This window comes from Leptopilina boulardi, unplaced genomic scaffold, assembly GCF_019393585.1.
Source record: "Leptopilina boulardi isolate dan_hultmark-lab unplaced genomic scaffold, ZJU_Lbou_2.1 LbouV2_123, whole genome shotgun sequence".
In the NCBI taxonomy this organism is placed as follows: Eukaryota; Metazoa; Arthropoda; class Insecta; order Hymenoptera; family Figitidae; genus Leptopilina; species Leptopilina boulardi.
Window position 1 is genome coordinate 493,728 of NW_026137667.1, and position 23,897 is coordinate 517,624.

The window sequence follows — 23,897 nt, forward strand, 5'->3', positions numbered from 1 at the left end:
TCAAATTCCAATTAGTTCTCCTTCTGACAAATTTAACTTTCACTTTTTTGGCATACATACTTATTTTATTAAATAAAATTCAGAATTACACAAGACTAACCGAAATATGTCGCTAACTTAAGACTTGAAGTCAAGTTACCCTAGTCCGAAGTGTTCAATGTGTTCTTATATATGTACATAGCCATGCAAATATATTTAAGAGGGAAACCTTAGAACATTTGATTAGGCAATTACATGATCAAATTTTTTGAAAAAAGTCATGTAAAAGTTTAAATAACAATATCTTGCAAAATAATGGCAATTTAAAAAACCATTTCGATAACTTTAAATAAACCCTAAAGTAAATTAACAAAATCTAAGTCAAGAGTTACCGGCTCCATGGAACGCCTCAGTAGAGTTTAAAAAATTATACAATTGGTGCAATTATAGTTGAATAATTTATCTACAGAGTAAATAAAATATTATTGTTTTTTAAGTTGTCAGTAAGCAGAAAAAATTCGCAATATTCTACATATACCTTCGATGGCTGTAACCTTATGTAAAATATTTAATATAAGTGGAGTGGTTTAAGTTGTAAAAATATGTACGCAGTGTTCTATCTTTATAGTTAATATTTTTCAACAAAACTGTCATAAATTAAAAAGTTATCATTCTTTGGAACAAATTATATAAGAAAAATAAAAATGAATTATTATCCAAATATTTATTTTTGAAAAAGGAATATGAATTTTATTGTTATGTTTATACAGAAATGTTTATTAAACTTTTGCGTCAGGCAATGAAAAATAAGTCAATTTTAAATTTACAAAAGTATACATAACATATCCCTCCAAGGCAATGCAAAAGAAGAAGAAATTACATACTTTTCCTTTCAGCACGTTCATTGACTTGACCTAAACATTTACTCGCGATTAAATCATGAATAGCTTTTAATATTGAAACGGTGTCGGTCAAAGCAGCAGATGATGGAGACAGCGATCTCGGATTGCAGTGACTAAGGTACTTCAAACTTTTTAGTTATTTTCAAAGTAGGGTAAGAGTGTACGACATTTTTCATTCAGTATTTTTTTTGCTTATTGCGGGGTAGTTATATTATTCCTAGGACGAAATTATCACATAAATAATATATGACCATTCCAATCGTAGAAATTATAATAACGTTAAAATCGTTTATAGAGAAACAAATAAAAACCCCATTCCAACTGTCGTCATGCTTTGGTTTTCACGGATGAGGTCCTGTCGTTTCGAAACTTTGCAGTCTACTTCGGATTCTCATTTATTACAAAGAATGAACGAAATTATTAATAACTTTTGAGAAAAATTTCAAGACTAAATAAAAATAAGTAATACACAACATTATTCCTGTTTATATTATTTATTAATACATAACATACTTGGTTTTATATATTGTTGTATTTGATAGTTATTTTATCTTATTCATTTTACTTTAAACATTCTATTTTTTGCACTGTTTCCAAAACATTGTTTGCAAGGATCTTTCCATTTGTTTCTTTAAACATTTGCGGAAATATACATAAACTATAAGAAGTTAAAAATGAATCAGTATTTCATTACAATCTGATTGCGTAATTTATTAAATGATCTTTCTTTATGTACATTACGAATAATTTCTGATTCATGGAAAGTAAAAAAATTATTCTTATTATATTTAACAATCAATGTCCTCCAATATTGGTCCATTTTTTACATAAATATTTATAAAAAATTCTTTCTTGAAGAGTTTTGGTTAATTATTTTTATACAGTACCTTACATATGTGCAAGAAAACTGAAAACTATATATACCTGAGCATCTTAAGATAACACTTTTACAATTTCCTTTACGATTTCAGTCAAAAGAGAGCTATTATCACTTTTTCCATCAATCTTCAAATTACCTATCGCGCTCTATAAAACAAAAATAATATTGATTAATTATCGAATTAATTAATTTAAATAATAAATGATGAGTTTTACATTACAACTTACGTTTTGTTTTAACAGAAGACACACGTGGTGTCCTTGAAGGGAATGTCCATAGAGAGAAGCTGTATCGTCAATTTGCTCAACAAGAGTGAGATGACATTTTTGGCAAATTTTATTTAAAGCGTCACTAAAATCTTCACATCGAGATATTTCTTTTTTAATTTTAGCCGTTAATTGTCCACTTTTTAATAATTCCGTAAGAATATCTTTATGAGAGAGATGACCAATCATAAAATTACTGCACGACAATTGCATTGTAAAATCAAGCTTTTCTTGTACTGTTCCTATTGCACTTTCTACCATATAAGTCAGACTTCCACGTAATTTTTGAGGAAAAGTAACATCTGACACAATAATTGACAGTTCAGCTTCAGTATTAGTTTTCGGTAGCAATTGAAAATTCAATTTAATTCCGAACTCGTCTTGCGGCTAGAGATAAAAAAGATAAATGTGGTTTTTTCTAATAAAGGAGAATTTTTTAATTTTTTTTACACGCAACAACAGAAACAGAAAAAAATGTACTTACAGATCTGTCAAGTTTCAATGTCGATGAGTCGGACACATTAAAAACCAATTCTTTCACAAGATTTTCCCCAATATTAGTTAAAAGAATAGCTGTTATTACTTTATTTGTTTCAAGAGGTAATTGTTTTAATTCATACACCATATTTATTGTTTTGTCACTAGCTAAAGTTTGATACATGGGAATTTTCATCTCAGGAGAAATCATATTAATTTCAGATAATTTAATATCATTGGATACAATTTCTTTAGATGGTGTTGAAATTCCAGCTGTTTCCTCATAACCAGATGTTTTCTTCACTTTTTTTTCCTTACTCTGCTTAGATTTTCTCTTGTGTTTAAAATGCTCATGAACATCCTCCGCATGTTTCTCGGTATTCTTTGACTTTTTGTATTTACCTTTCTTACTATCGTGTTTCCTAATAACAGCAGTATTCTCTCCAACTTCTTCTGACTTTTCTCCCTGACTCATTAACCAAAGATTAATACCTTTATCTTCTTTCAATTGTTCATTTGATTGACTATCTTTCGCGATCCTACGCCTTTTTTTTGATTTATGATTCTGTAAAAACGAGTGATTTTAATTACCTATGTATCTAATACATTTCAAAAATAAATTTAATATGATTATATAAGTTGCAAAATTTTCCTACAAATTTTTTTCCTATTTTTAAGAAATAACGTGAAAAATTAATGAATATAAATGTTTCAAAATTTGTTATACCTTTTCTTTCTTAATATTTGTGGATCCAATTTCATCAAGAGTCTTTTCTTCTGCTTGTCGATGCTGCAGAACTGGAAAACCTTCATCCTCTCTCAACGGTAAATCCAAATCAATATTTAGAGCTCGATGTGGATCATTTGCATCTACATCGTCATCATCATCACTGCCACTTAACTCCGCTCCAGGCGGTAATTCTCCTATACCTGTATTTACTAGTTGCGACGGATAATTTTCATTTTGTTCATCTTCAGAAGTACCAGATTTCCTACCTAAGAAAACTTTTGAGTAAATAACATCTAAATACACGATAAATAAAAAAATCCAAAAAATTTAAATATACCTTTACTTCTTTTTGACCTTTTCTTCTTATCAAGCTTTCTATGCTTCTTTTTATTAGATTCTTTGTCTATGTTAAAATATTTTCTCGAACTTCCAAAGTCCGAAATTTTCAACGAAACAGGAATATCAAGTTCGGCAACGGGAATATTATCAAAGTTTTCCCCATCATTATTAGAATTATGATAAGTTAATGGAGTTTTGTTGCTTGAAACTTTAAGATAATGGGGATTATTTTCCTGTTCCAATATTCTTGCCTCTCTCTTTTTTTGAAGTTCTTCATTACTTAATTCATATGAATCTCGTTTTCCAAAACTATCAGATTTATCAGCTTTTACAAAAATCTCATTCATATCTTGATCTTCTGAATCAGAATTATCAGAAGGTGGACTATTAATCCAAGAGTCCAAATCTAAGTTAGATGGAATTTGCACCTGTAATAATTATCAATTAAATTTCTATAGTCACCAATATCATTAAACAAAATAGTAATTTGTTCCTTAATCTTACCTTTTTTTGCGCTTTAGGAGCTACAGGATTTAATTCTCCAACAAAAGCATTTGATAATTCTAAGGCAAGTTCAGGATTTTCTTTTAGACACTCCAACAAAGCAACGGCAGAACTTGACCTTTCCTGAACTTCTAAATCACTACTACATATAAAAGCAGAAAGTTTTTCCTTAAGAAGAAAGATCTGTAAAAGAAGATAATTTATAAATATAAGGGGCACATATGATGTTTTTACTTCAGAAATTAGTTTTTTTTTTAAATTTGATTTTTAAAATTAGTCTTATAAAAATTGTAAAAACGCAAAAAAAACTTTGAAACCAACCTGTTCCATTACATCAGTATTGTTTTCTTGCACTGCTTTATTTAAAACATGAGTAGAAAGTTTAACAATGTTATGCACATACACTGCTTGAATGTGGCCAGGTAATGATGATGCTTGAGATCGAACCATTGATTGTAGAGTTCCTAATGGATCATCCAGTTCGCTAAAACATTTATCCCAATTTTTAACAAATGGCAGACAAATAATCGCCCGTAATTGCTTTTTATTCAATTGTATGAGTCACTTTATACTTAAAAAAATATATAATTATAGAGTAAAGCGCATCTTACTTTGAAAATTCTCCACAGATCCACGCTGCTGCATATAAAACTTCAGACATTGTTGCTCGAGGCTGCCCAGCAAGAAAGCAAGCGTTCTCCAATAATAAGGCACACTGCTGAACAGCATATTTTCGAATTGCTTGAACACGTATTGCAACATCCAATAATTGAGTAGCTATTAATTGTCCGTGTTTTGTTCCCTCCATTCGTGTCAAGTCCACTAAGACTGATATATACCTGTGCAGAGAGGTATATTGAAGTTTTCAAAAAATTAATTTTAATTTTCTTTTTAAGAAAAAATAAAGTTTAATCAAATGAAGAATTAAACTAACCATTCAAAATAAGTAATGAACTGATAATTATTCTGAGAACAAATTTGTATAATTTTCGAGAGTAATTCATCTCGATAAATTGTGCCTTCAGCTTTGTCCATGTGAACCATAAGTTTTCTAACAATCTCCATTAGATTTTTCTTGGACACCATTCCATACAACAAGTCCAAGGCACGCAATCTTATACTTTCATCTTTGTCATCAAGGCACTGCATGATGAGATCTTTATGAGCTTGAACACTTTTTGGATGTGTCTTTAAAATTTTTGACATTGCCAACAATCCCAGATATTTGAGATTTTGATCTGAATCTTCAATGAGAATTCGTAATTTTTGTACGCACAGCTGAATGGAGTCAGAATGATTTGGCATACCAGACGAGATCGATATCAACACAGCTATAACAGTGTTGATACACTCGTAAAGTAGGGACATTGCAGATGTACTGAAAATTAAAGAAAGTCGTCAATTTATTCTTAATATTCATTAAAAATAAAACTGCATCTAATTAAATAGCTGAATATAAGCAAACTTATAAAACTTTCACTAAAGCATTTCAAGAAATGATTATGAGAATTTACATTTGAAAGCAGTTGATTGCGATCTTAATTTAATTGATATCAGTGTTCAATAGAATCATTGCTGGAAGATAAGAATATTTAAAAAGAAGAAAAAACATTTTTTATTCAACATGCACGATAAACGCGACTTTCCGTGCTTTTAAAGCGGGCGAAAAGTATGCTTTTGACGCCCGCAGTTGTTTAAAACGTCAAATCTACTCAATTAATTTTTAATAATATTATATTAAATGCAATAACTGCCTAAACAAATTATAACTCTGCTGAAAATTCTTTTAATAAAAATAGGATTTTATGTGGATTTGTACAATTTTTTTTTAATTCCTTAAAAGAATTTCCAGCAAGGTAACTGTCAGAATAAAAAATAATAGTATAGAAAATTATATACCTGTGTATCAAATTCGTTAAAGGTTCTATTAGCTTTTTGCCAAGCCTAGGTTCTAGGGGTGTCAATGCGCCAAACTGAAAATTGTAATATTATACTCTACAGCTCGCATACATTAGCATATTTAGAGCAATGTATATTTATATACACAAATTCCGCTTGTATTGTATTGTATTATACAGCATATTTATGGCCTTTAAATAAAAAAAATTCTGTATTCTAAGAATTACAAAAAAATTAATTTATACTATTTCATATAAATTTATAAGATACAACTGTTTAAATAAAAAAAACAATTGAATCACATAAGTTTGAAGAAGTTATTTTTTATTTTTCATTTCTCTTCTAAATCTAATTATATTTGAAAAACGATTTTCGTGTCTTATATTAGAGGATTTTCATTGGTAATTAAAGTTTGAATGTTGTGATGCTTATTTTTCGATTTTGTCCTAGTTTTGAGATTATTAAATCTATATTTCTTTTTTTTCTTTATTTTCTATAATTACTCATGGTGGGTAAAAAATTAAATACCTAGCAGGGTAAAAAAGACACTCAATGTTATTTGTTTTGCATTAATTGTAACGTCTTTTCTTGAAACATGCATTCAATACATGTTAGAAAATCAATTACGGATAATAAAAATATAATAGAGGAATTTAAAAGTGACAATAATCTTAAGGAGATAGATCACTGTGAACCTTTCAAAAAATCGAATTTATTATTTATTTTTTCTTAAAAGGTGCAGTAGGGTCTGAAGAATAAGATACAATAATCATTTAAATAATATTAAAAAAAAGCGCGTGCTATTACGATCAATGAAACGATTTTAGAAAAGCATGCGCGATTGGATTTGATAAAAGTAATTTTTCACTTTGGTTATGTGAGGTGTGTATTGTCATGTAAAAATTTTCAGCTGAAAGGCATATAATTAAACAATATATGTGAGAAAAAATGTCTTAAAGTAGACTTCATGAGAGCTATTGATCAATTTGGGATTGTGGGTATTTCTAAAATATTATAACGTCTTGAAAATGAATCGGTGGTTCAAATTGCCTTATCTTGAAGAAGCATAATATTCATATCAAATGAACACTATTACTTTTTTTTAATAGTTAAGGTTAATGGATTTTAATTTTAAAAAATTACATTTAGGGATTTCTGAAGTCACTAAATATGAACCTAAAGTTCTTATGACGGAAAAGTATATTACTATAAATATATTTAAATTGATTAAGCACAACTAGTTATGGTTTTTAATTTGCCCAACTCTGAAGTCTAACAAGATAATTAAATATAAGCTATTAATAAAAAAAAAACTCAAAATCAAATTTTTAAACCTTGATATGAGGTCAATTAGAGGTTGAGTCAATCGACGACCCAATTTCATTTCGATCAGCGTTAATGTTGAAAACTGAGTACGGAAAATATTACGAAATTTAATTGAATTATTCATTTAAAATTATTTCTGTATGATAAATTGAAAGTAATTATTTGTTAATTCCAAAAAAAAACAGTATAGTGCAGGTACACCTATAATAAGAGTAGGTAAAAGAATTAACTCACAAGTTTAATGATTTTAATAAGCATCCAGTTGTTTGTAGATGTAGTCATGAGCTTGAAAAACACAGGAGCAAGACTTAAATAATTTTTTGGATTTTTCCTAGCTAATTCGCACACAACATTGACAGCAGCTGATTGAACACCGCTATCTGGATCTTCAAGTCTTTCTTTTAGTCTAGGGAAAGCAGGCCTTAAAGCTTCAGGAAAACGTAGGAACACTTTGTACATCATTAACACTGCCTTTTTTCGTAGATATGGTTTAGTAGAAGTTAACAAAGTCATTATATCGTTAACTAAATCTCTTGCTAAATCATGGCTAATGAAACAAGAAAGACCACTTAATGCCAAACCTGCATCATATTGAGTTTGACTATTTAAATCCTTGCGAATCATATTTGTAGTCAACATCAATAACTGAAATTAAACATACATTAAAAATCGATAAATAAAATAGTGTTGTTTTTTATTTTTACTTTTGTAATTAAAATATTACTTCAGTTTCTGTGTGGAAGCTTTGACTGGCAGCTAAGTATCCTATTCGTTTGTAAGTAAATTTCGGTGATGACATTACTTCAATAATATTAAAACCTGCCCAACTGACATCATATCCCAACATTTGTAGCTGAAAAGTCAATAAATTTAGTTTCAATCACCATTAAAATAATTAGTAAAAATAAAGTATAATTAGCCTAATTAGGATCGCTTATATTTTTATTATGGATGATGCTGTGTTGAATTATCATGTCAACGAAAAAAAAGTTATATAAAAAGCCTCTCACAAAACATACTGTTCATTTTTATATTAACTAAATACATTTATAACCTAAAATAATACCTACTTATAAAAAAAAATTAAGAAATATTTTAATCTTAGACATGACATATTTTTTTCTTGATGTGTAAGTTAACTTTTTTCTCTTACTTTTACAGTCTTCTCATCTAAATTTTTAAAGGCCGGTGAACCAGTTAATTACTCTTTTTTTGATAGTTTAATTTTTTTTTTTCATCATAAAACCCGTTTGAATCTTATGTACAAACAATGCTAAAATTTTATGAAAAATTCTTAAATATGTAGTTAATTAAAATTTTATTTTACATACATAAGTTAATTTTGCTATAGCATTTGCCTTGACAGCAATATTATCTTGTCGTAATTCCTGTTTAATCTCTTCCATACACTGTGCAATGTATTTCGCCTAAAAAAACGATAATCTTATTTTAAACAATCTACAGTAGTTTAGAAATTGTCAGTGATTATATTGAAACAATTAACATTATAATGAAATTTACATATTGCCACTTGTTAAATACCTCATTTTCTTTATTGTTTCTAATCCCTCTTACGAGATCTGTCAGATTTTTATCAAACATACGTTCAAAATTTCCCTTCACTTTGCGGAAAGCCATAATGTAATCTTGTCAAATTAATTATTAATCATAAATATATCCACATATAAGATACGTCTATATGTATAATTCATTTCCTTTTTACTCTACTTATTTATGAATTACTTTCAATAAACCCAAAATATTCAACCAGCTTTAAAACTCAGACATTTTGCTTCCTCTTTAAACAGGGATGGGCCCAAGAATAATAGAGACCATGAGGGTGAAGGTCGTATTAACAGTTCTAGAAGAGGAGTTAATCTGTGAGGGTGGGGGCATTGGGTTAACAGACTCACGTTTTGTTGATTTTGATATTTACAAAATTCACCACTTGAGGCGCAACAATCGAAAAGTGTAGTTTTCAATTACGTGTAATTACGTGCAATTACGCCCATTACTCTGCATTGAAAATTCAACGTGTGTTTACCATCTAAGTACAAATTGTTATTCCTTGTTCTCTTTTTACAGTTTCTGCACAACGTGGTGTGTTGCATTAAATTATTTAAGGTAAATAAAATTAATAAATTAACGTTTATCTTGGCAAAAATTTATTGTATTTGTATTTCATATCATAGCACTAACCAAATACTTTATTTAGAATATTGCATTAACTACGTCTAATATATATTAGATAAGAAAATAAGGTACCTTTTATCGTACTTGACAAAAACTATGCTTAGAATTTGAGAACTCTACTAATTATTCCTTTTAAGTAGTTTTTCCCTTAAAATTACACTTAAAAAATTGTGCTTTACTTTTGTGTCATTTTACTGTATTTAGTATGTAAATAATAATCTTTTTAAGGTTAGAAATACATGATCGTCTATAATATTTATCATTCTGAGCAAAGCGCGTTGTTAATATCCAATGACTGTTGTAAATTTATTCTTCTGAGTTGTGGTTTTTATCTCTTACATACTGAAAATGTAATTTTATTGATGTATGGACTTTTGCAATGACATTTAAGAAAAATCAATTAAGAATGCATTTTTTACAATTTTAGATTATCAAAATGGCAGACTTAACGTGGATGATAATTAGAAACAATAATGCGTTTCTCCTGAAGAAGCGTACGATTAAGAAGCCTTTTTCTACTGTGAGTATTTTCATATTAATCTATTTTTCTAATTCGTTAAAACAGATTAATCATGCATTGCACCTTTTCAGGAACCCAATAATTTAACAAATCTCAGTAGTTATCGTTATTCTGGATTAATCCATCGCAAAAGCGTGGGTGTCATTGATACTCCAGATAAGAAAGGATTCACAGTTGTATACAAAAAGGCGAAATCTGCTTCAAAACCCGCGAAAACTGTTGTGAGGCGTACAATGAAATCAGGCAATCGGCGAGCTCTTCATAAATTGAAAACTCTACTCACAGCTAACAAGTATCGAGTAGATCTTACCAAGGTAATATTTTTTAAATAAAAAAAAAATCATGATATAAATTATTAGGGGTAGCTCCCAATACATATAAATGTGTTATCATTAAAATAAATTTATATATTCTTTACAGGCCGCTCTACGACGTGCAAGTGCAGTGCTGAAGTCGCAAAAACCAGTGACGGCAAAAAAGACACGTATTGTAAAGAAAGCCGATTGATGTAATCATTAAACAAATAAATGTATTTGTACACAAATTTTGATGTCTATTTTTTAACTTAATATAACAATAACAGTGGAAATTATGCGACCTCCTCTCTGTTGATGATTGAGAAACAACTTAAAAGAATATAATAACTAAAATTGTTTCCTTTTAATTTTCTAAAAACTAATTAAATTATAGAAGGAACAATGTCTTAAGGAAAAAAGAAGACATGCTAAGAAAAATAAATTTAGAGTATTACAACTTGATAGCAATTTTATTTAATTAATTATTATTCTACATGCGTAGATTTGGAATAACGTTTTAATAGTTTTTTTTCTACGTTCTGTTTTCTTTTTTCTAATTTACATGTTAATTCTTCAAACACTGCATCATCCTGTAAAAACAAGATTGAGTTAAACTAATTTAATATTAAAATTATTTTTATCACATTCGTAAACAATAAATATAATAATCAAAAAAAATATCACTCTTACCTCCACAATAAGATAAATCAAACAATTAGGCATCGTATTGTCGCACAAATTATTCTTCCTTTCAACGTAATTATTTGAGGATAATAATTTTATATTATCAATTTTGCTTACTGCTTTTATAACATTTATATTTTTAGAATGCATTTCATATTCTTCTGAGACAATATGCACTACAACAAAATTTTTAAAAAAATGTTAATATGTAAGGATAGAATTTAATCTTTCACAGTATTGTAAGTTGTACTACCTTCAAAATTTAATTTTTTGCTAACATTAGTAAGCAATCCCCTGATTCTATTAATTGAATTAATGACAGTATTCATCTGTTCTTCTAAATCTAAATTTTCATATTCCTGTAGCTGTAAAAAAAATGTACAAGATTTTTTTACTAATAAAATTTAAATAAAAATTAGATAACATAGTTTTAAAAATACCTCTTTAAATGTAGGATACGATGCTTCCATCAATGACTGAAAAGATGAAAAATTTGGACACTTTTGAGACATTTTGATATACAATTCATCGGTCAGAAAAGGAGTAAAAGGTGCCATAATTCTGAGTGATATCTCTAAGCACGTAATAAGAGCAAATTGATGAGCTAATATAAGGCTACTTTTTCCACTTTGGAATCCTAATTTAGTTCCTTCCTATAATAAATAATAAATATTTGTATAATATTTTGTATAAGGGCCTTTTCCTAAAACATTATTGTTATGTAAATTATCAATATTAGATTATAAAAAGAATATAATAATTAATCACTTCTTACAATATAGTAATCACAAAATTCGTAATATAAAAATTGTTTGATTGCTGATGATGCTTTATGCAGTGATTTTTCACTTAGAGAGTCGTTAACAATTTTCACCATATGTGCCAGTCTACTTAAAATCCAACAATCCAAAGTACTTAATTCAGTTGGAATTGGTATGTAATCATCATTGGTCATGCGCAAAGTATATTTACATGCTTGTAAAATTTTGTTACAAAAAAATTTATTTGACAAACACTGCTCTACATTAAAACTGTTAGTCAAATCTGTAAAATAAATAGCAACATTATTTAAAACTAGGTGATTCTATTCTACAAATTTCTGTTTTTAATTAAATAAAAAAAAATGTAATTACATACTTTTTATGTTGAGAGAAGAGAGAGTAAACCGTAAAGCATCAGCACCACATTCTGGAATACCATTGGGATATGTTTTAGTATTTATAGAAAAAGTTCGTTTCAGCTCATTGAAACTGAGTATTCCCGAATCATGACTTTCCTGAGATTGTTTATTAAGATCCTGTAATTTTAGACAAATATATTTTAATTGAATATACTTAATGCATATGCACTAAGAGATTAAATAAATTAAGAACTGACCTTTAAACTTATGCCATTTATAACATTTTCTGGGGAAATTACATTTCCAGCACTTTTTGACATTTTTTTTCCTTGAGCATCACATAAAATTCCATGTAATAATAATTCCTAAATTTAAAAGAAACAATAATTTTAATATTTCAAATTTTATGTTATTAATTAAAATAATGTTTTTATTATTTACCTTAAACGGTAATTTGTTAGTTAATACAAGTCCTATCATAGTCATCCTGGCTGCCCAGAAGAATAAAATATCTTGTCCTGTTACTAAAAGCGATAGAGGATAAAATTTCTTGAAATTTTCAGTCTGCAAAGTTACAGAAAATTACACAAAATTTTATAAAATTGCAAAAACTGTATAGTACAAACATTAAAAATAATTTTAATTTTTTTTTAATTTAATAATTAAAATATATTATTAAAATAATAGTTACTTGATTAGGCCACCCCCACACAGAACTGGGTAATAAAGCAGAAGAAAACCATGTATCTAATACATCATTGTCTTGTTTAACTTCAACTTCATTGCCGTATTTTTCTCTAGCTAATTTTAATGCCTCTTCTTCAGATCGGGCAATTAGCCACTTACTCTGATTTTCATAATCACATCGATAGGCAGGAATTCGATGACCCCATATTAACTGACGAGACAGACACCAATCTCTAAAATCATGAAATTCATATAATAAAAGTAGTTTAATAAAATTATAAAAGTTTATTTAAAATACTTTTCAAAACTTTATTACTTTGTTAACTTTAATTGTAAAAATAAGTTTATAAATAAATAACAAATTTAGAGCTGAGAAAAATAATTACTTTATATCGTTCAGCCAACTAAACCAAGCTTCCTCGTATAAAGGTGGATCCATCTTTAAAGATTTATCACGAACTGCACTTATTGCAAGTTGTGCCATTGATTTGCAATTTAAAAACCATTGTTCTTTTAACATATATTCAACAATATCACCAGTTCGTGAGCATACAGGAACTATCATTTCATGATCGCGTGTACTTTTTAAAAGTCCCTTTTGAGATAATTCCGAAATTATTTCGTTTCGAGCAATGTACCGTGGAAGATTCTGCATGAAAATATAATTCTTTATTTACTACAATCTTTTGTTCAAGATTCTTTATAATATTTAATTCAAGTACAATAAGAAGAAATAGCAATACACGCTACCTGAAACTGTCCAGCGTGTTCTGTCATTTTTCCATCCTCACCAATTACATTTATAATTTCTAAATTATGTCTTTTGGCAATACGATAATCTTCTACATCATGAGCAGGTGTGACTTTCATAGCACCTGTATATTTAAAATATTTTTTATCTTTATCTCCGACAACAGAAAAGTAATTTAATTGAAACCAAGGTTATTTTGTAATTACACTTACCAGTACCAAATTCCAATGAAACGGAATCATCCGCTATTACAGGTATAGATGAATTTTTAAAAGGATGACTTACAAAACGTCCAATGTATCGACTATATAATGTATGATTTGGATTAATAGCAATAGCTACATCACCGCATATTGTTTCTGGCCTGGTAGTGGACACAATAATTGTTTCATCTGTATACACATATTGATTTCTATTTTTTAATAAAATTTTGTTATATTAAAAAAGAATAAAAATTATTTTAAATTACCTGAGTCTTTTAATTTATAAGCTATATCTACTATTTGACCAAATGTAACTTTTTTCTTATACCCAGGAACTTCTATATCTGTTCTTTTCATAACTCGTAAATGATCAACTTCGATATCAGAAATTCCACTACATAATGAAGGAGACCAGTTTATCATAGCTTTATCTCGATATAATAAATTTCGTTCATATAAAGTAATAAATGCTTCTGTAACTGACTCCTGGTGAGACTAGAAAATGTAAAAACAGATTAATTTAAAAGTATTAAATGAAAAAATCAATAGTACTTTTTATTTTACAAAAGATGTCTAATACTAAAAATATCACTGTAAAGTAATAGTATATTTAAATTTACCTTACTCATTGTAAAATAATGTTTTGACCAATCCAAACTGGCACCTAATTTTCTTAGTTGACGATATATTGCAGACCCTTTATCTTCATTCCATTTCCAAATAAATGACAAAAATTCTTCCTCTGTCATATCATGTCGTTTAATACCTTTAGTTTTATATAAATATTTTTCAACAACGGCTTGAGTGGCTATCCCAGCATGATCCAAGCCTGGAATCCACAGCACAGAATCGCCTTTCATTCGGAGCCTGACAATTTTTAAATGAAAAATTACTGAATGAGATAATAAGTAAACTGACCTACAATGGAAATAAATACGTGATACTCTGCAGTTTTTCTATAGTACAAAGTAACTTACCATCTGGCAAGAATGTCCTGTACAGTTGTTGTTAAAGCATGTCCTAAATGTAAGTTACCAGTTACATTAGGTGGTGGTAGAATCATTGTGTAATGACAATTTTTATCATTTTTTACGTTAAAATATCCTTTCTCTTCCCACAGTCCGTACCATTTTTCTTCAATTTCTTTCGGTTTGTAAGAGACTGGGAAATCTTAAAATAAAAACAAATATAATATATTCTCTGATTTTACTTGAAAAAAATGTAAACAATTTATTTGTTTACCAGTTAATCGACTTTCTGATAACATGCGACGAGATACATGTGACCATTTAAGATGTACAAGTAGTAAAGCACGATTCCCGTTCATTGTTAATATATACAAAGTACTTAAAAATTATATTTTTATTTTCATTCTAGACTTTACCCTCCTTTTTTTCAAAAAAATTAGGTTTTGCTTCCGATGTTTTATTTTTGGTTAGGAATCCATGTTTATATTTTTGCTTATACCGCTCTTATATACATATATATATATATATAACAGGTCAGGGAATCTGAAGTAAGTTATATAAAGTGGAACATCCGAAATGTGCCATGTCTGAATTAGAAACATTTGGAACGTTCCATTCATATTTCGAAGTTTCTTCTTTATTATAAGTAATTTGCTCATCTAGTTATAACATACACCTAGTTAAAAACAGTTTAAAATTTCAAAGATAACTGACAAATGTATACAGTTGTTTGCCGGTTTTGTGTATTATTTGCGAATGTTTAACAATAAAACTCTAATTACTGGACAAATGTACAAGGAGGTGATGACTATAATGAAAGTTTTAACATGTTAATAAAGTTGCCAAAACATTTAATTTAGAAAGCAATTAAAAATGGATAATATTCACAATTTTCAAGTAGAATGTGAGAGTCGTAAGTACATTTATTTATATTCTTGTTAAGTCAGGTAAATTTAATTTTTTTACATTTATCTCTGAATCTATTAGAATAATTGGACAAAATTTGTTTGCGTAATTTATTTGAGGTCGAATTTTAATTTTAAAAAAACTTTAAATCATGATAGATCAAAGGTCTAAAAGAATGCGTCTCAGTATTAATTTTTTTTTTTATGAAAATGGCATTATACCACAAATAATTTAATAAGTATGAGATTATTTTATTTTAACTTTTTTTTATAAGCAAAAAATGATTTTTGTAGATGATCATTTACCACAGTCAGGTGAGGAAATGGACAAACAGCGACACAAGACGCTTGCTTATGAGTATTTATGTCATCTTGAAGAAGCTAAAAAGTAAGTTAAAATTTAAAATAACACGCATAGTGCTCTTTTTGAGTCCTAGTAGACTGAACCTACAAAATTAGATAAAATCGAATATATCGCTTCATATGGGGGGGCGATTGATTTTTCTATGTCAAGTACATTAATTTGTTCAAAATATAGTTTTTCATTGAAAATAAATCAATACAACAAATGATCTTTTAGGTGGTTAGAATCATGTTTACGAGAAAAACTTCCACCAAGCACAGAATTAGAGGAAAATTTGCGAAATGGAGTATATTTAGCTAAACTTGGCCATTTCATGGTTCCAGAGACTCTTCCATTAAACAAAATTTATGACATCGAACAAAAACGATATACAGTTGCTGGTTTACAATTTCGACACACGGACAATATAAATCATTTCCTGAAAAGCTTGAAATTAACACAACTACCTACAGTATGATAATTTTCTTAAATATATATATATATTTAGTATATCAGGGTAGTTTTAGTATTAAAAAAATTTTTATTTAGGCCTTCCAACCTGAAACAACAGATATTTACGACAAGAAAAATATGCCTAAAGTTATATATTGCATTCATGCATTAAGTTCACATTTATTTAAATTGGGTAAAGCTCCTCAAATTCAGGACTTGTATGGAAAAGTAAACTTTACTGGTGTGTTTACAATTTATCAACAAAATATATTTTCTTTTAAGTTTTAAAATTTGACAAAAAGTTTAATTCTTATTTTTTAATAGAGGAAGAAATCAATGCTGTTAGTAGAGAATTGCAAAAATATAATATTCAAATGCCACCGTTTCAAAAAATTGGTGGCCTTTTGACTAATGATATGGGAGAAGACACCGCTGCATTACACGCTGCAATAATTGCTATCAATCAATCTCTCTCCAATCAGGTATTTCAAGTTCTCAAAGAATAAGTAGATATACATATATTTTTTTTAACTTTAATTTTTAATAACAATAACAAAAATTGTATTGTTTACTTGAAGGATCATAATGCAATGTTAACCCAGATGCAAAATAAAACTGCTCGTTTAAACAATATTAAGGCTGAAAATATAAACTGTTATTATGAAACTTTAATAAAAGCAAAGGAGACGAAAGTAGAAGCTGCAATTAATAGGGTCAGTAACTAATTTTCATATTTATATATTTTATTAGTGTTAATGATATGCACTAATTTTGATTAAATAAACTAATTGATTACAAAAATTAATTAATTATTTATAAAATTATAATTAGAATAGAAAAAAGAGCAACATATAAAAAATAATTAACATAATTCTTAATTATTTAAATAGTCATTTAATGAAAGTTATGAACCTGATGTATATGACGAACTTCTTACTCAAGTTGAAATTCAGGGGCATATTAATCACGTCAATGGTGAGTACCTGTTTTTTAATTACATATAGTTAAAAAAATTATTTTTTTAATATTTACATATTTGGGGAGCATGAATATTCAGCAAATTTCATTCTACCAAAAATATCGTGCGATCAAAAATTAAGTTCCTGATTAACAGTTAACCAAAACTAAGTAAAAAGTAAATCTCCTTTTTATTTTTAATTAAGAAAAAATACTACTGTGATCCTTATGTTACTTTAATCGTTTCTTTAGTTTTTAACTACTTTTTATAACTATATTATTTCATATTTTTTTTGCAGTTCAATCTGCTCTACGTAACGTAAAAGAGTCTCTATGTTATGGCAAGAAATATTTACTATCTGCCTTAAATGATCCAGCACTTCAAATTATGGTAAAATATTAGATTTCTATTATAATTCATTAAATGAAATAAGAAATTTTTGTCAGGGAAATTGAAAAATTTATTCTTGTAGCAACCCTGAATAATGTTTCCAGTAAGGAGAATACTAAGTGTGTAAACTTTAATTTTTATTAAACTAATTACAGAATATTTATGACGATAATGTTGATATTTATAAGAAAAAAGTTGCCAAATTGGTGGAAAATTCAAATTGGGAAGACAATTATCAATATTTCCAAAAACTCCTACAGGAAGCCGTAAACGAAGCAAATACAGTTTCGTTACAAGAGATTAAGAGTTAGTTTTGAATTCAATTTTAGTTTGTAAACAAATTTTCAATATATGTATTAATAAATAATAATTTATTAATTTACAGAAGCATTTGCTTTAAATGAAATAAATAAAGCTTTACATGAGAATGACTTCGAACAATTTTGTGAAGCTGTATTAAATTCTACTCTGGGTTTGTCCAATAATGTTGAAGAATTTGCTTTGCCTTTATATTTTGAAGAAATGAAAATAGATTGTGTTGAGTCACAGGTATGTTGATTAAATTTTATTATTCAATATTCTTAAAATAAGAAGAAATTTTTTGCAGAGAAGTGTATCTTATACAGATATCGTAGTCAGCATTCGAGTTTTGTCAACCATTGCAGCCATAACAAAGGCTATAGAAACAGGAAGTCCAATACTAACTTATCAAGCTTTATCTTGTCCTGAAGCACACGTTATGGTATGTTGTATAATTTAAAAAAAAATGAAAAGTAAATTAATTGGAATTTTTTTTATAGGATTTAGATGAAGATAATAAAGTCAAATATTTTCAAGCATTGACGGCGGTTTGTTATGAAAAACAGATTTCAGATGAAAGATGTCGACTATTAACATATAATGACATACAAGAGAGTGTTGACCTCGTAAATCAACAATGCTCAAATGACAATGAAGGTAAATTTGTTAAATATTAGTTATCAAAAATATAAATTGTAAAAATTATAAAATATAAATGTTTGTCTCAGTTTTGCAGGCATTAAGTCATTTAAATGCAGCTGTAAAAAATAACAATCGAGATGAAATGATGTCAATTTTACAAAGCTCATTATTAACATTAAAAAAACCTGTATCATTTTCTGATACATCGCTTTATTTAAAATTATTTAAAAAATGTCTTGAAGAGAAACATTCAGATGGTTCCGAATTGTGGTTAGAAGATATTGAACAAGTGACCAATACAGTGGCTATTGAAGCAAAAAATGTTCAATCAGGTAAGAAGTTAACGTAACCCAATTAACTTTAATAAAATAAATAAAAGAAAAATGTTATAAATTTTGAAATTATGTTGTTTGCAGCATGTGCCTTATTAACACAATTCAATAAAGGATTAGAGAGCAACATTTCTTTTACAACAAATTGGCTGAAAATGATTGGTTTACAAATTATAGAGGGAAATGATGAAAAATATAATGTAGCTTTTGCAAAGCTTTTTAAAGAAAAGGTATTATAATTATAACTTTCATTAAAAAATGCGGGTTCAATTTTTGGATTCTTCGTTAAAGATCTTTTTCTTCTCTGCCACCTATCTCTCTACTGGATTCTTAAATTTCCGAATGAACAAGTGAAAGAAAAATTAAGAAATTGTATTTTAATTAATAATTGCAATTTTAACTAAAGTCAGTAAACCTTAATAAATAAAAAATTCGTGTAATTTTTATTTTTTATTATATAATTTATATAATTACAGAAAAAAAAGAATGCCTGTCCTTACGTTCGTTATATTACTCCTGAAGGAAATGAATCATTTCTAGACTTGGAAAATTTGAGTTATACTTGGGATTATCCGTTAAATGAAGCAGAATCATTCTACTTCACATATGAAGATATTCGGGTAAGTATTAAAATATTAACTGAAATTTTTGTTTCTGAGTGATTAATAACATTTTTAAGTTTACTAAATATTTTCTATTTTGTAGCATTTAGTAAAAGAGGTGAATAGTGATTTACTGGATGATTTATCATATAATAACTTGGATTTAACAATTATTCTACTTCAAGCTCGTATTCGAGGATATTTACTTCGTAAAAGTATTTCTGACAGATTTACACATTTTTACGACAATATAGATAAAGTGAAAAAAATTCAAATTTGGTGGCGAGCTATTTTAGCACGCAAATACAATGAAAATTATCTTGACACAAAAGTTAAATACGATAGAGAGGAAGAAATATCGACATTAAAGTACTTCAAAAAATATGTAAGTCTTTAAATAAACATATCATTCACTATAATATATTATTTTTTTGCTTTAAACTTGACATTTTTACATTTTTTGGAGTAAATAACTATAAAAAATTGCATTAAATGTTCTAGGAAGATAAAGTAGTTAAAATTCAAGCTTTGTGGCGCGGAACTGTAGCTAGAAAAGCATTTCAATCACTTTTGCATTTAGATAAACCACCATTTACAGTAGTTAAACGATTTTCTGCAATTCTAAATTTTAATTCTGAAGATTACGATAAAGATCTTCAGTTGCAAGTAAGTACTCTTAGACAAATAATATATAATGCATTCTAAACTATTAGAAAAATAACTTTAAAAAAATTATCTAAATAATAAAATTAATTTTAAATATATCCCATTTTTACTCTCTAGCAATTAAAAAATGATGTTGTACAATTAATCCGACATAACCAAAATTTATCCCAATTGTTGGATAGTATGGATATAAAAATTGGACTTTTAATTCAAAATAGGATAACTCTCAAGGTTCGTTTGTATGATTATTTTTTTATGATCATTTTTCGGGACCCAAAATATTTTGACGCGCAACCAACATAATTTTTATGCAGATAGTATTGTCGAATAGAAAATAATTTTTTTTTTTAAATGATCTTTAAATTAATATTAATAATATAATATTAAATGCAGGATGTCGTAGCTCATGGAAAAAATTTAGAATCTTTAGCGAAAACAAAACATGTAAAAAGGCCACGTAAAGATTCTTTTTCTGAATCAACAATTTCCAAAGGACTGAGATCTCTTACTAAAGAAGGACGTAGAATGCTTGAAGGATATCAACATTTATTTTATGCATTACAGACAAATCCTACTTATTTATCTAAATTACTATTTTTATTACCACAAAGTAAATCAAACAAATTTTTGCAAAATGTTATTTTAACTCTCTTTAATTTTGGTTCAAATATTAGGGAAGAGTATTTGCTACTAAAACTTTTAGGAACTGCTCTTCGAGAAGAAATAAGGTAATCAATTTATATAATTAAAGTATACAGTATTATTTCTAGGTTAAATTGCTACTGTGTGTAAAAGTATTTTTGGTCCACATCTAACATTATTTCTATTATTTCTCAGATGTAAATTTGAAAGGCCTTCTGAAGTGGTAACAGGAAATCCTCTTGTTTTAAAAATGGCTGTCAATTATGCAAGGCAAATTAACGGCCAAAGAGCTTTGCGTCAAATTCTTGGTCCATGTATTGAGAAAATTCTCTCGGATAAAACTATTAATATTGAAACTAATCCTGTTGATATTTACAAATGTTGGCGTAATCAACTGGAAATGGAAACAGGAGAGACTTTGTGAGTTCTATTCTAATCTTCATTTTTCTAAAGAATATAATTTTGATGGGCTTTGGAAATTAATGTGATTTACTTATTTTTATAATAAGAAAAATTTTGATTTTAGAGACCTTCCTTATACAGTTACTCATCAACAAGCTTTACAATATGACGAAGTCCGAAAAAGATTGAACAATGGATTAAAATTACTACAAATTACAGTACAAGAACTTTTATCACGAATAATTGCGTCAAAAAATTTAATTCCCTATGGAATGTTATATATGTCCAAAGTTTTAAATGAAACATTAACTGAAAAATTTCCAAATGCATTAGAAAAAGATATGTTAAAAGTTATTGGAAATCTTATTTACTATCACTATATTAATGCAGCGATAGTTGCACCTGATGCTTTTGAAATAATATCATTGCCTATCGACAAATCTTTGTCAAATGATCAAAGACGAAATCTTGCAAGTATTGCAAAAATTTTGCAGTTTGCAGCATCCAAAAAAGGAGTAAGCTTTTAATAATAATATATATAATCTATTTTATAAATTAAATTCTGTAGGTATTAATCTCAATTAATTTTCATTTTTTTAGTTCGGTGATGAAGCAACACACTTAGTTTGTTTAAATCCATTTATAATAGAATGCCATGAAAAATTTAAGAAATTCTTTCGACTTTGTTGTGAAATAGAAGATTTGGAAGATCATTTTAAAATTCATGAATACACCGAAGCTACTTTAATTGAAAAGCCTGAAATATATATCTCGTTGCAGGTAAGTCTTCAACAATGATTATAGGCGATTTCACGTCAGATTTCAACCGATCTCTTAAATTCATATAAATTTATAGTAAAGAATATTCTGAAAAATAGCTAATTTTTTAAATATAATTTAAACTATTATTACAGGAAATATGTGATACACATGATCTTGTGTCAAAATATCAAGAACAAATTGCTCCAAATCCATTAGATCCTCTACATGAACTTTTAGAAGATTTGGGTTCAACGCCAACTGTTGCATCATTATTGGGATTAGGTATTAATAACATTTATTAAACTTTTGTATAAAATAAATTTAGTTTTAAACTACTCTTTAATATAAGTAAAATAAATCTATACCTTAAAATATATTTTCAAATTACCAAATTATATTAAGTTGTCATATTTCAGATCCTTCAACTGACGAAAAAGTTTTATTTCGACATGGAAAAGCTGAAGTTTGCTTGACGCTTACGAATAAATTTGAAATTCCGGAGAATGAGGATTTAAATTTAAATAAACTTTTTATTAAAACTAAGGAGCTTTTAGTTTCTTGTATGCGGTTTTTACAGGGTAATACATTATCTGAAGCACTGGAGTCTACTTTATTACCCGCCCAAGAAAAATTAACTGATGATCATCATTTATCAATAATTTCTAATTTGAATGCAGTTCACAATAGGTAATCTATTAAATGCATTATCTAAATTATATTTTACTTTTGAGATTTCTGAAAAAGAGGTAAGGGTTGAATTGACCTTTGCAAAATTCTTAAAATTAAAAAAACTTATATTTTCTTTTAGCCTCTCTCTAAACGATTGCAAAATCCAACTGCGTTCTTATCTCAATAAACTTGAACTTGATGGTTTGGTAACACAAAAAGATGGTTATCAAAATATAGTGACAGCAGTTGCTAAAGACTTGTGCAATAAGGGAAAGTATCGACTTTTCCGAAACAAAGAATTGCAAACTCTACAGGAAACAAAACACCAGCTTGAGGAAAAATATAACTACTATAAAGAACAAGTAGAATACTACAATCAATATATTCAACGGTGTCTTGAAAACCTTCACACTGGAAAAGGGTATTTAATTATTTTTATTTTAAATTATTTCTATTCTGCAATAGAAAATATTTTAATTATTAATTACTTTTGCTAATAGTTCTCTACATGCCATGAAATTAAATGAGAAGAATAATCATGGAAAATTGAAATCAAGAACAACATTGAAATACACTGGCGCTAAATTACAGGAAAAAGGCGTACTTCTGGAAATAGAAGGTCTTCCTCATAGTCAGTTTAAAAATGTCAGTTTTGAAATTACACCCATTGAAAACAATGGAGTTTTTACTGTAAAAGGCAAATTTATGGGAGTTGAAATAGAAAAAATTGATATTAATATTCAAAAGCTTTTAGAACTTCAATTCGAAGGTTATCCGGTTATGGATATGTTTGGAAGAGCAAAAATTAATGTTAATTTATTGCTATTTTTGTTAAATCGAAAGTTTTATGGTAAAAATTAATATTTTTGTGTCATCTTCATACATGTTTAATATATTTTTATTTTTATTATTGATATTGTAAAGTGGTGTGTCATCACTTTTAGGTAATAAAATTGTAAATTCATAAATGTGCTAAAGTTTAAGTTAATAAAGTCATGCACGCTTTTATTTTCATTAATTTTTTATCTTTTTTGAATGATAATTTTAATTTATAATTAAGGTATTATTTTTGAAAATAAATAATTGGAGATAAAAACTTTTTTCCTT

The 23,897-nt window shown here is 27.6% G+C and overlaps 4 protein-coding genes across 4 annotated transcripts; 2 read left to right on the plus strand and 2 right to left on the minus strand.

Moving 5' to 3' along the window:
• Positions 1-1,356: 1,356 nt before the first annotated feature.
• LOC127290527 (AP-3 complex subunit delta-1) lies at positions 1,357-9,129 on the minus strand. Its single transcript, XM_051319158.1, has 15 exons — positions 9,046-9,129; positions 8,845-8,948; positions 8,634-8,729; positions 8,027-8,155; positions 7,537-7,947; positions 5,977-6,050; positions 5,012-5,455; positions 4,689-4,916; positions 4,399-4,561; positions 4,078-4,260; positions 3,572-4,001; positions 3,232-3,500; positions 2,512-3,069; positions 1,989-2,414; positions 1,357-1,907 (listed from the first exon to the last, which is right to left on the minus strand). The coding sequence occupies exons 2-15, from the start codon at positions 8,938-8,940 to the stop codon at positions 1,815-1,817; spliced, it is 3,600 nt and encodes a 1,199-aa protein (XP_051175115.1). The 5' UTR covers positions 8,941-8,948; positions 9,046-9,129; the 3' UTR covers positions 1,357-1,814.
• A 144-nt stretch (positions 9,130-9,273) lies between these two features.
• LOC127290539 (60S ribosomal protein L28) lies at positions 9,274-10,559 on the plus strand. The gene is made up of 4 exons (XM_051319185.1): positions 9,274-9,426; positions 9,923-10,015; positions 10,087-10,329; positions 10,436-10,559. The coding sequence occupies exons 2-4, from the start codon at positions 9,932-9,934 to the stop codon at positions 10,520-10,522; spliced, it is 414 nt and encodes a 137-aa protein (XP_051175142.1). The 5' UTR covers positions 9,274-9,426; positions 9,923-9,931; the 3' UTR covers positions 10,523-10,559.
• A 203-nt stretch (positions 10,560-10,762) lies between these two features.
• Positions 10,763-15,230, minus strand: LOC127290533 (valine--tRNA ligase-like). The gene is made up of 16 exons (XM_051319171.1): positions 14,999-15,230; positions 14,734-14,926; positions 14,377-14,623; positions 14,023-14,251; positions 13,766-13,945; positions 13,553-13,677; positions 13,189-13,451; positions 12,807-13,035; positions 12,557-12,679; positions 12,373-12,480; positions 12,133-12,292; positions 11,771-12,039; positions 11,436-11,648; positions 11,249-11,360; positions 11,002-11,171; positions 10,763-10,901 (listed from the first exon to the last, which is right to left on the minus strand). Exons 1-16 carry the CDS (start codon positions 15,081-15,083, stop codon positions 10,797-10,799), a joined length of 2,811 nt encoding a protein of 936 aa, XP_051175128.1. The 5' UTR covers positions 15,084-15,230; the 3' UTR covers positions 10,763-10,796.
• Positions 15,231-15,416: 186 nt separating this feature from the next.
• LOC127291030 (ras GTPase-activating-like protein IQGAP1) lies at positions 15,417-23,804 on the plus strand. Its single transcript, XM_051319920.1, has 26 exons — positions 15,417-15,637; positions 15,924-16,017; positions 16,210-16,444; positions 16,522-16,666; positions 16,750-16,907; positions 17,004-17,138; positions 17,316-17,400; positions 17,682-17,773; positions 17,929-18,079; positions 18,159-18,322; positions 18,381-18,515; positions 18,574-18,730; positions 18,802-19,047; positions 19,132-19,277; positions 19,524-19,667; positions 19,753-20,034; positions 20,151-20,315; positions 20,433-20,546; positions 20,709-21,043; positions 21,153-21,377; positions 21,484-21,874; positions 21,960-22,139; positions 22,274-22,403; positions 22,538-22,808; positions 22,930-23,211; positions 23,291-23,804. The coding sequence occupies exons 1-26, from the start codon at positions 15,598-15,600 to the stop codon at positions 23,649-23,651; spliced, it is 4,863 nt and encodes a 1,620-aa protein (XP_051175877.1). The 5' UTR covers positions 15,417-15,597; the 3' UTR covers positions 23,652-23,804.
• Positions 23,805-23,897: the final 93 nt, after the last annotated feature.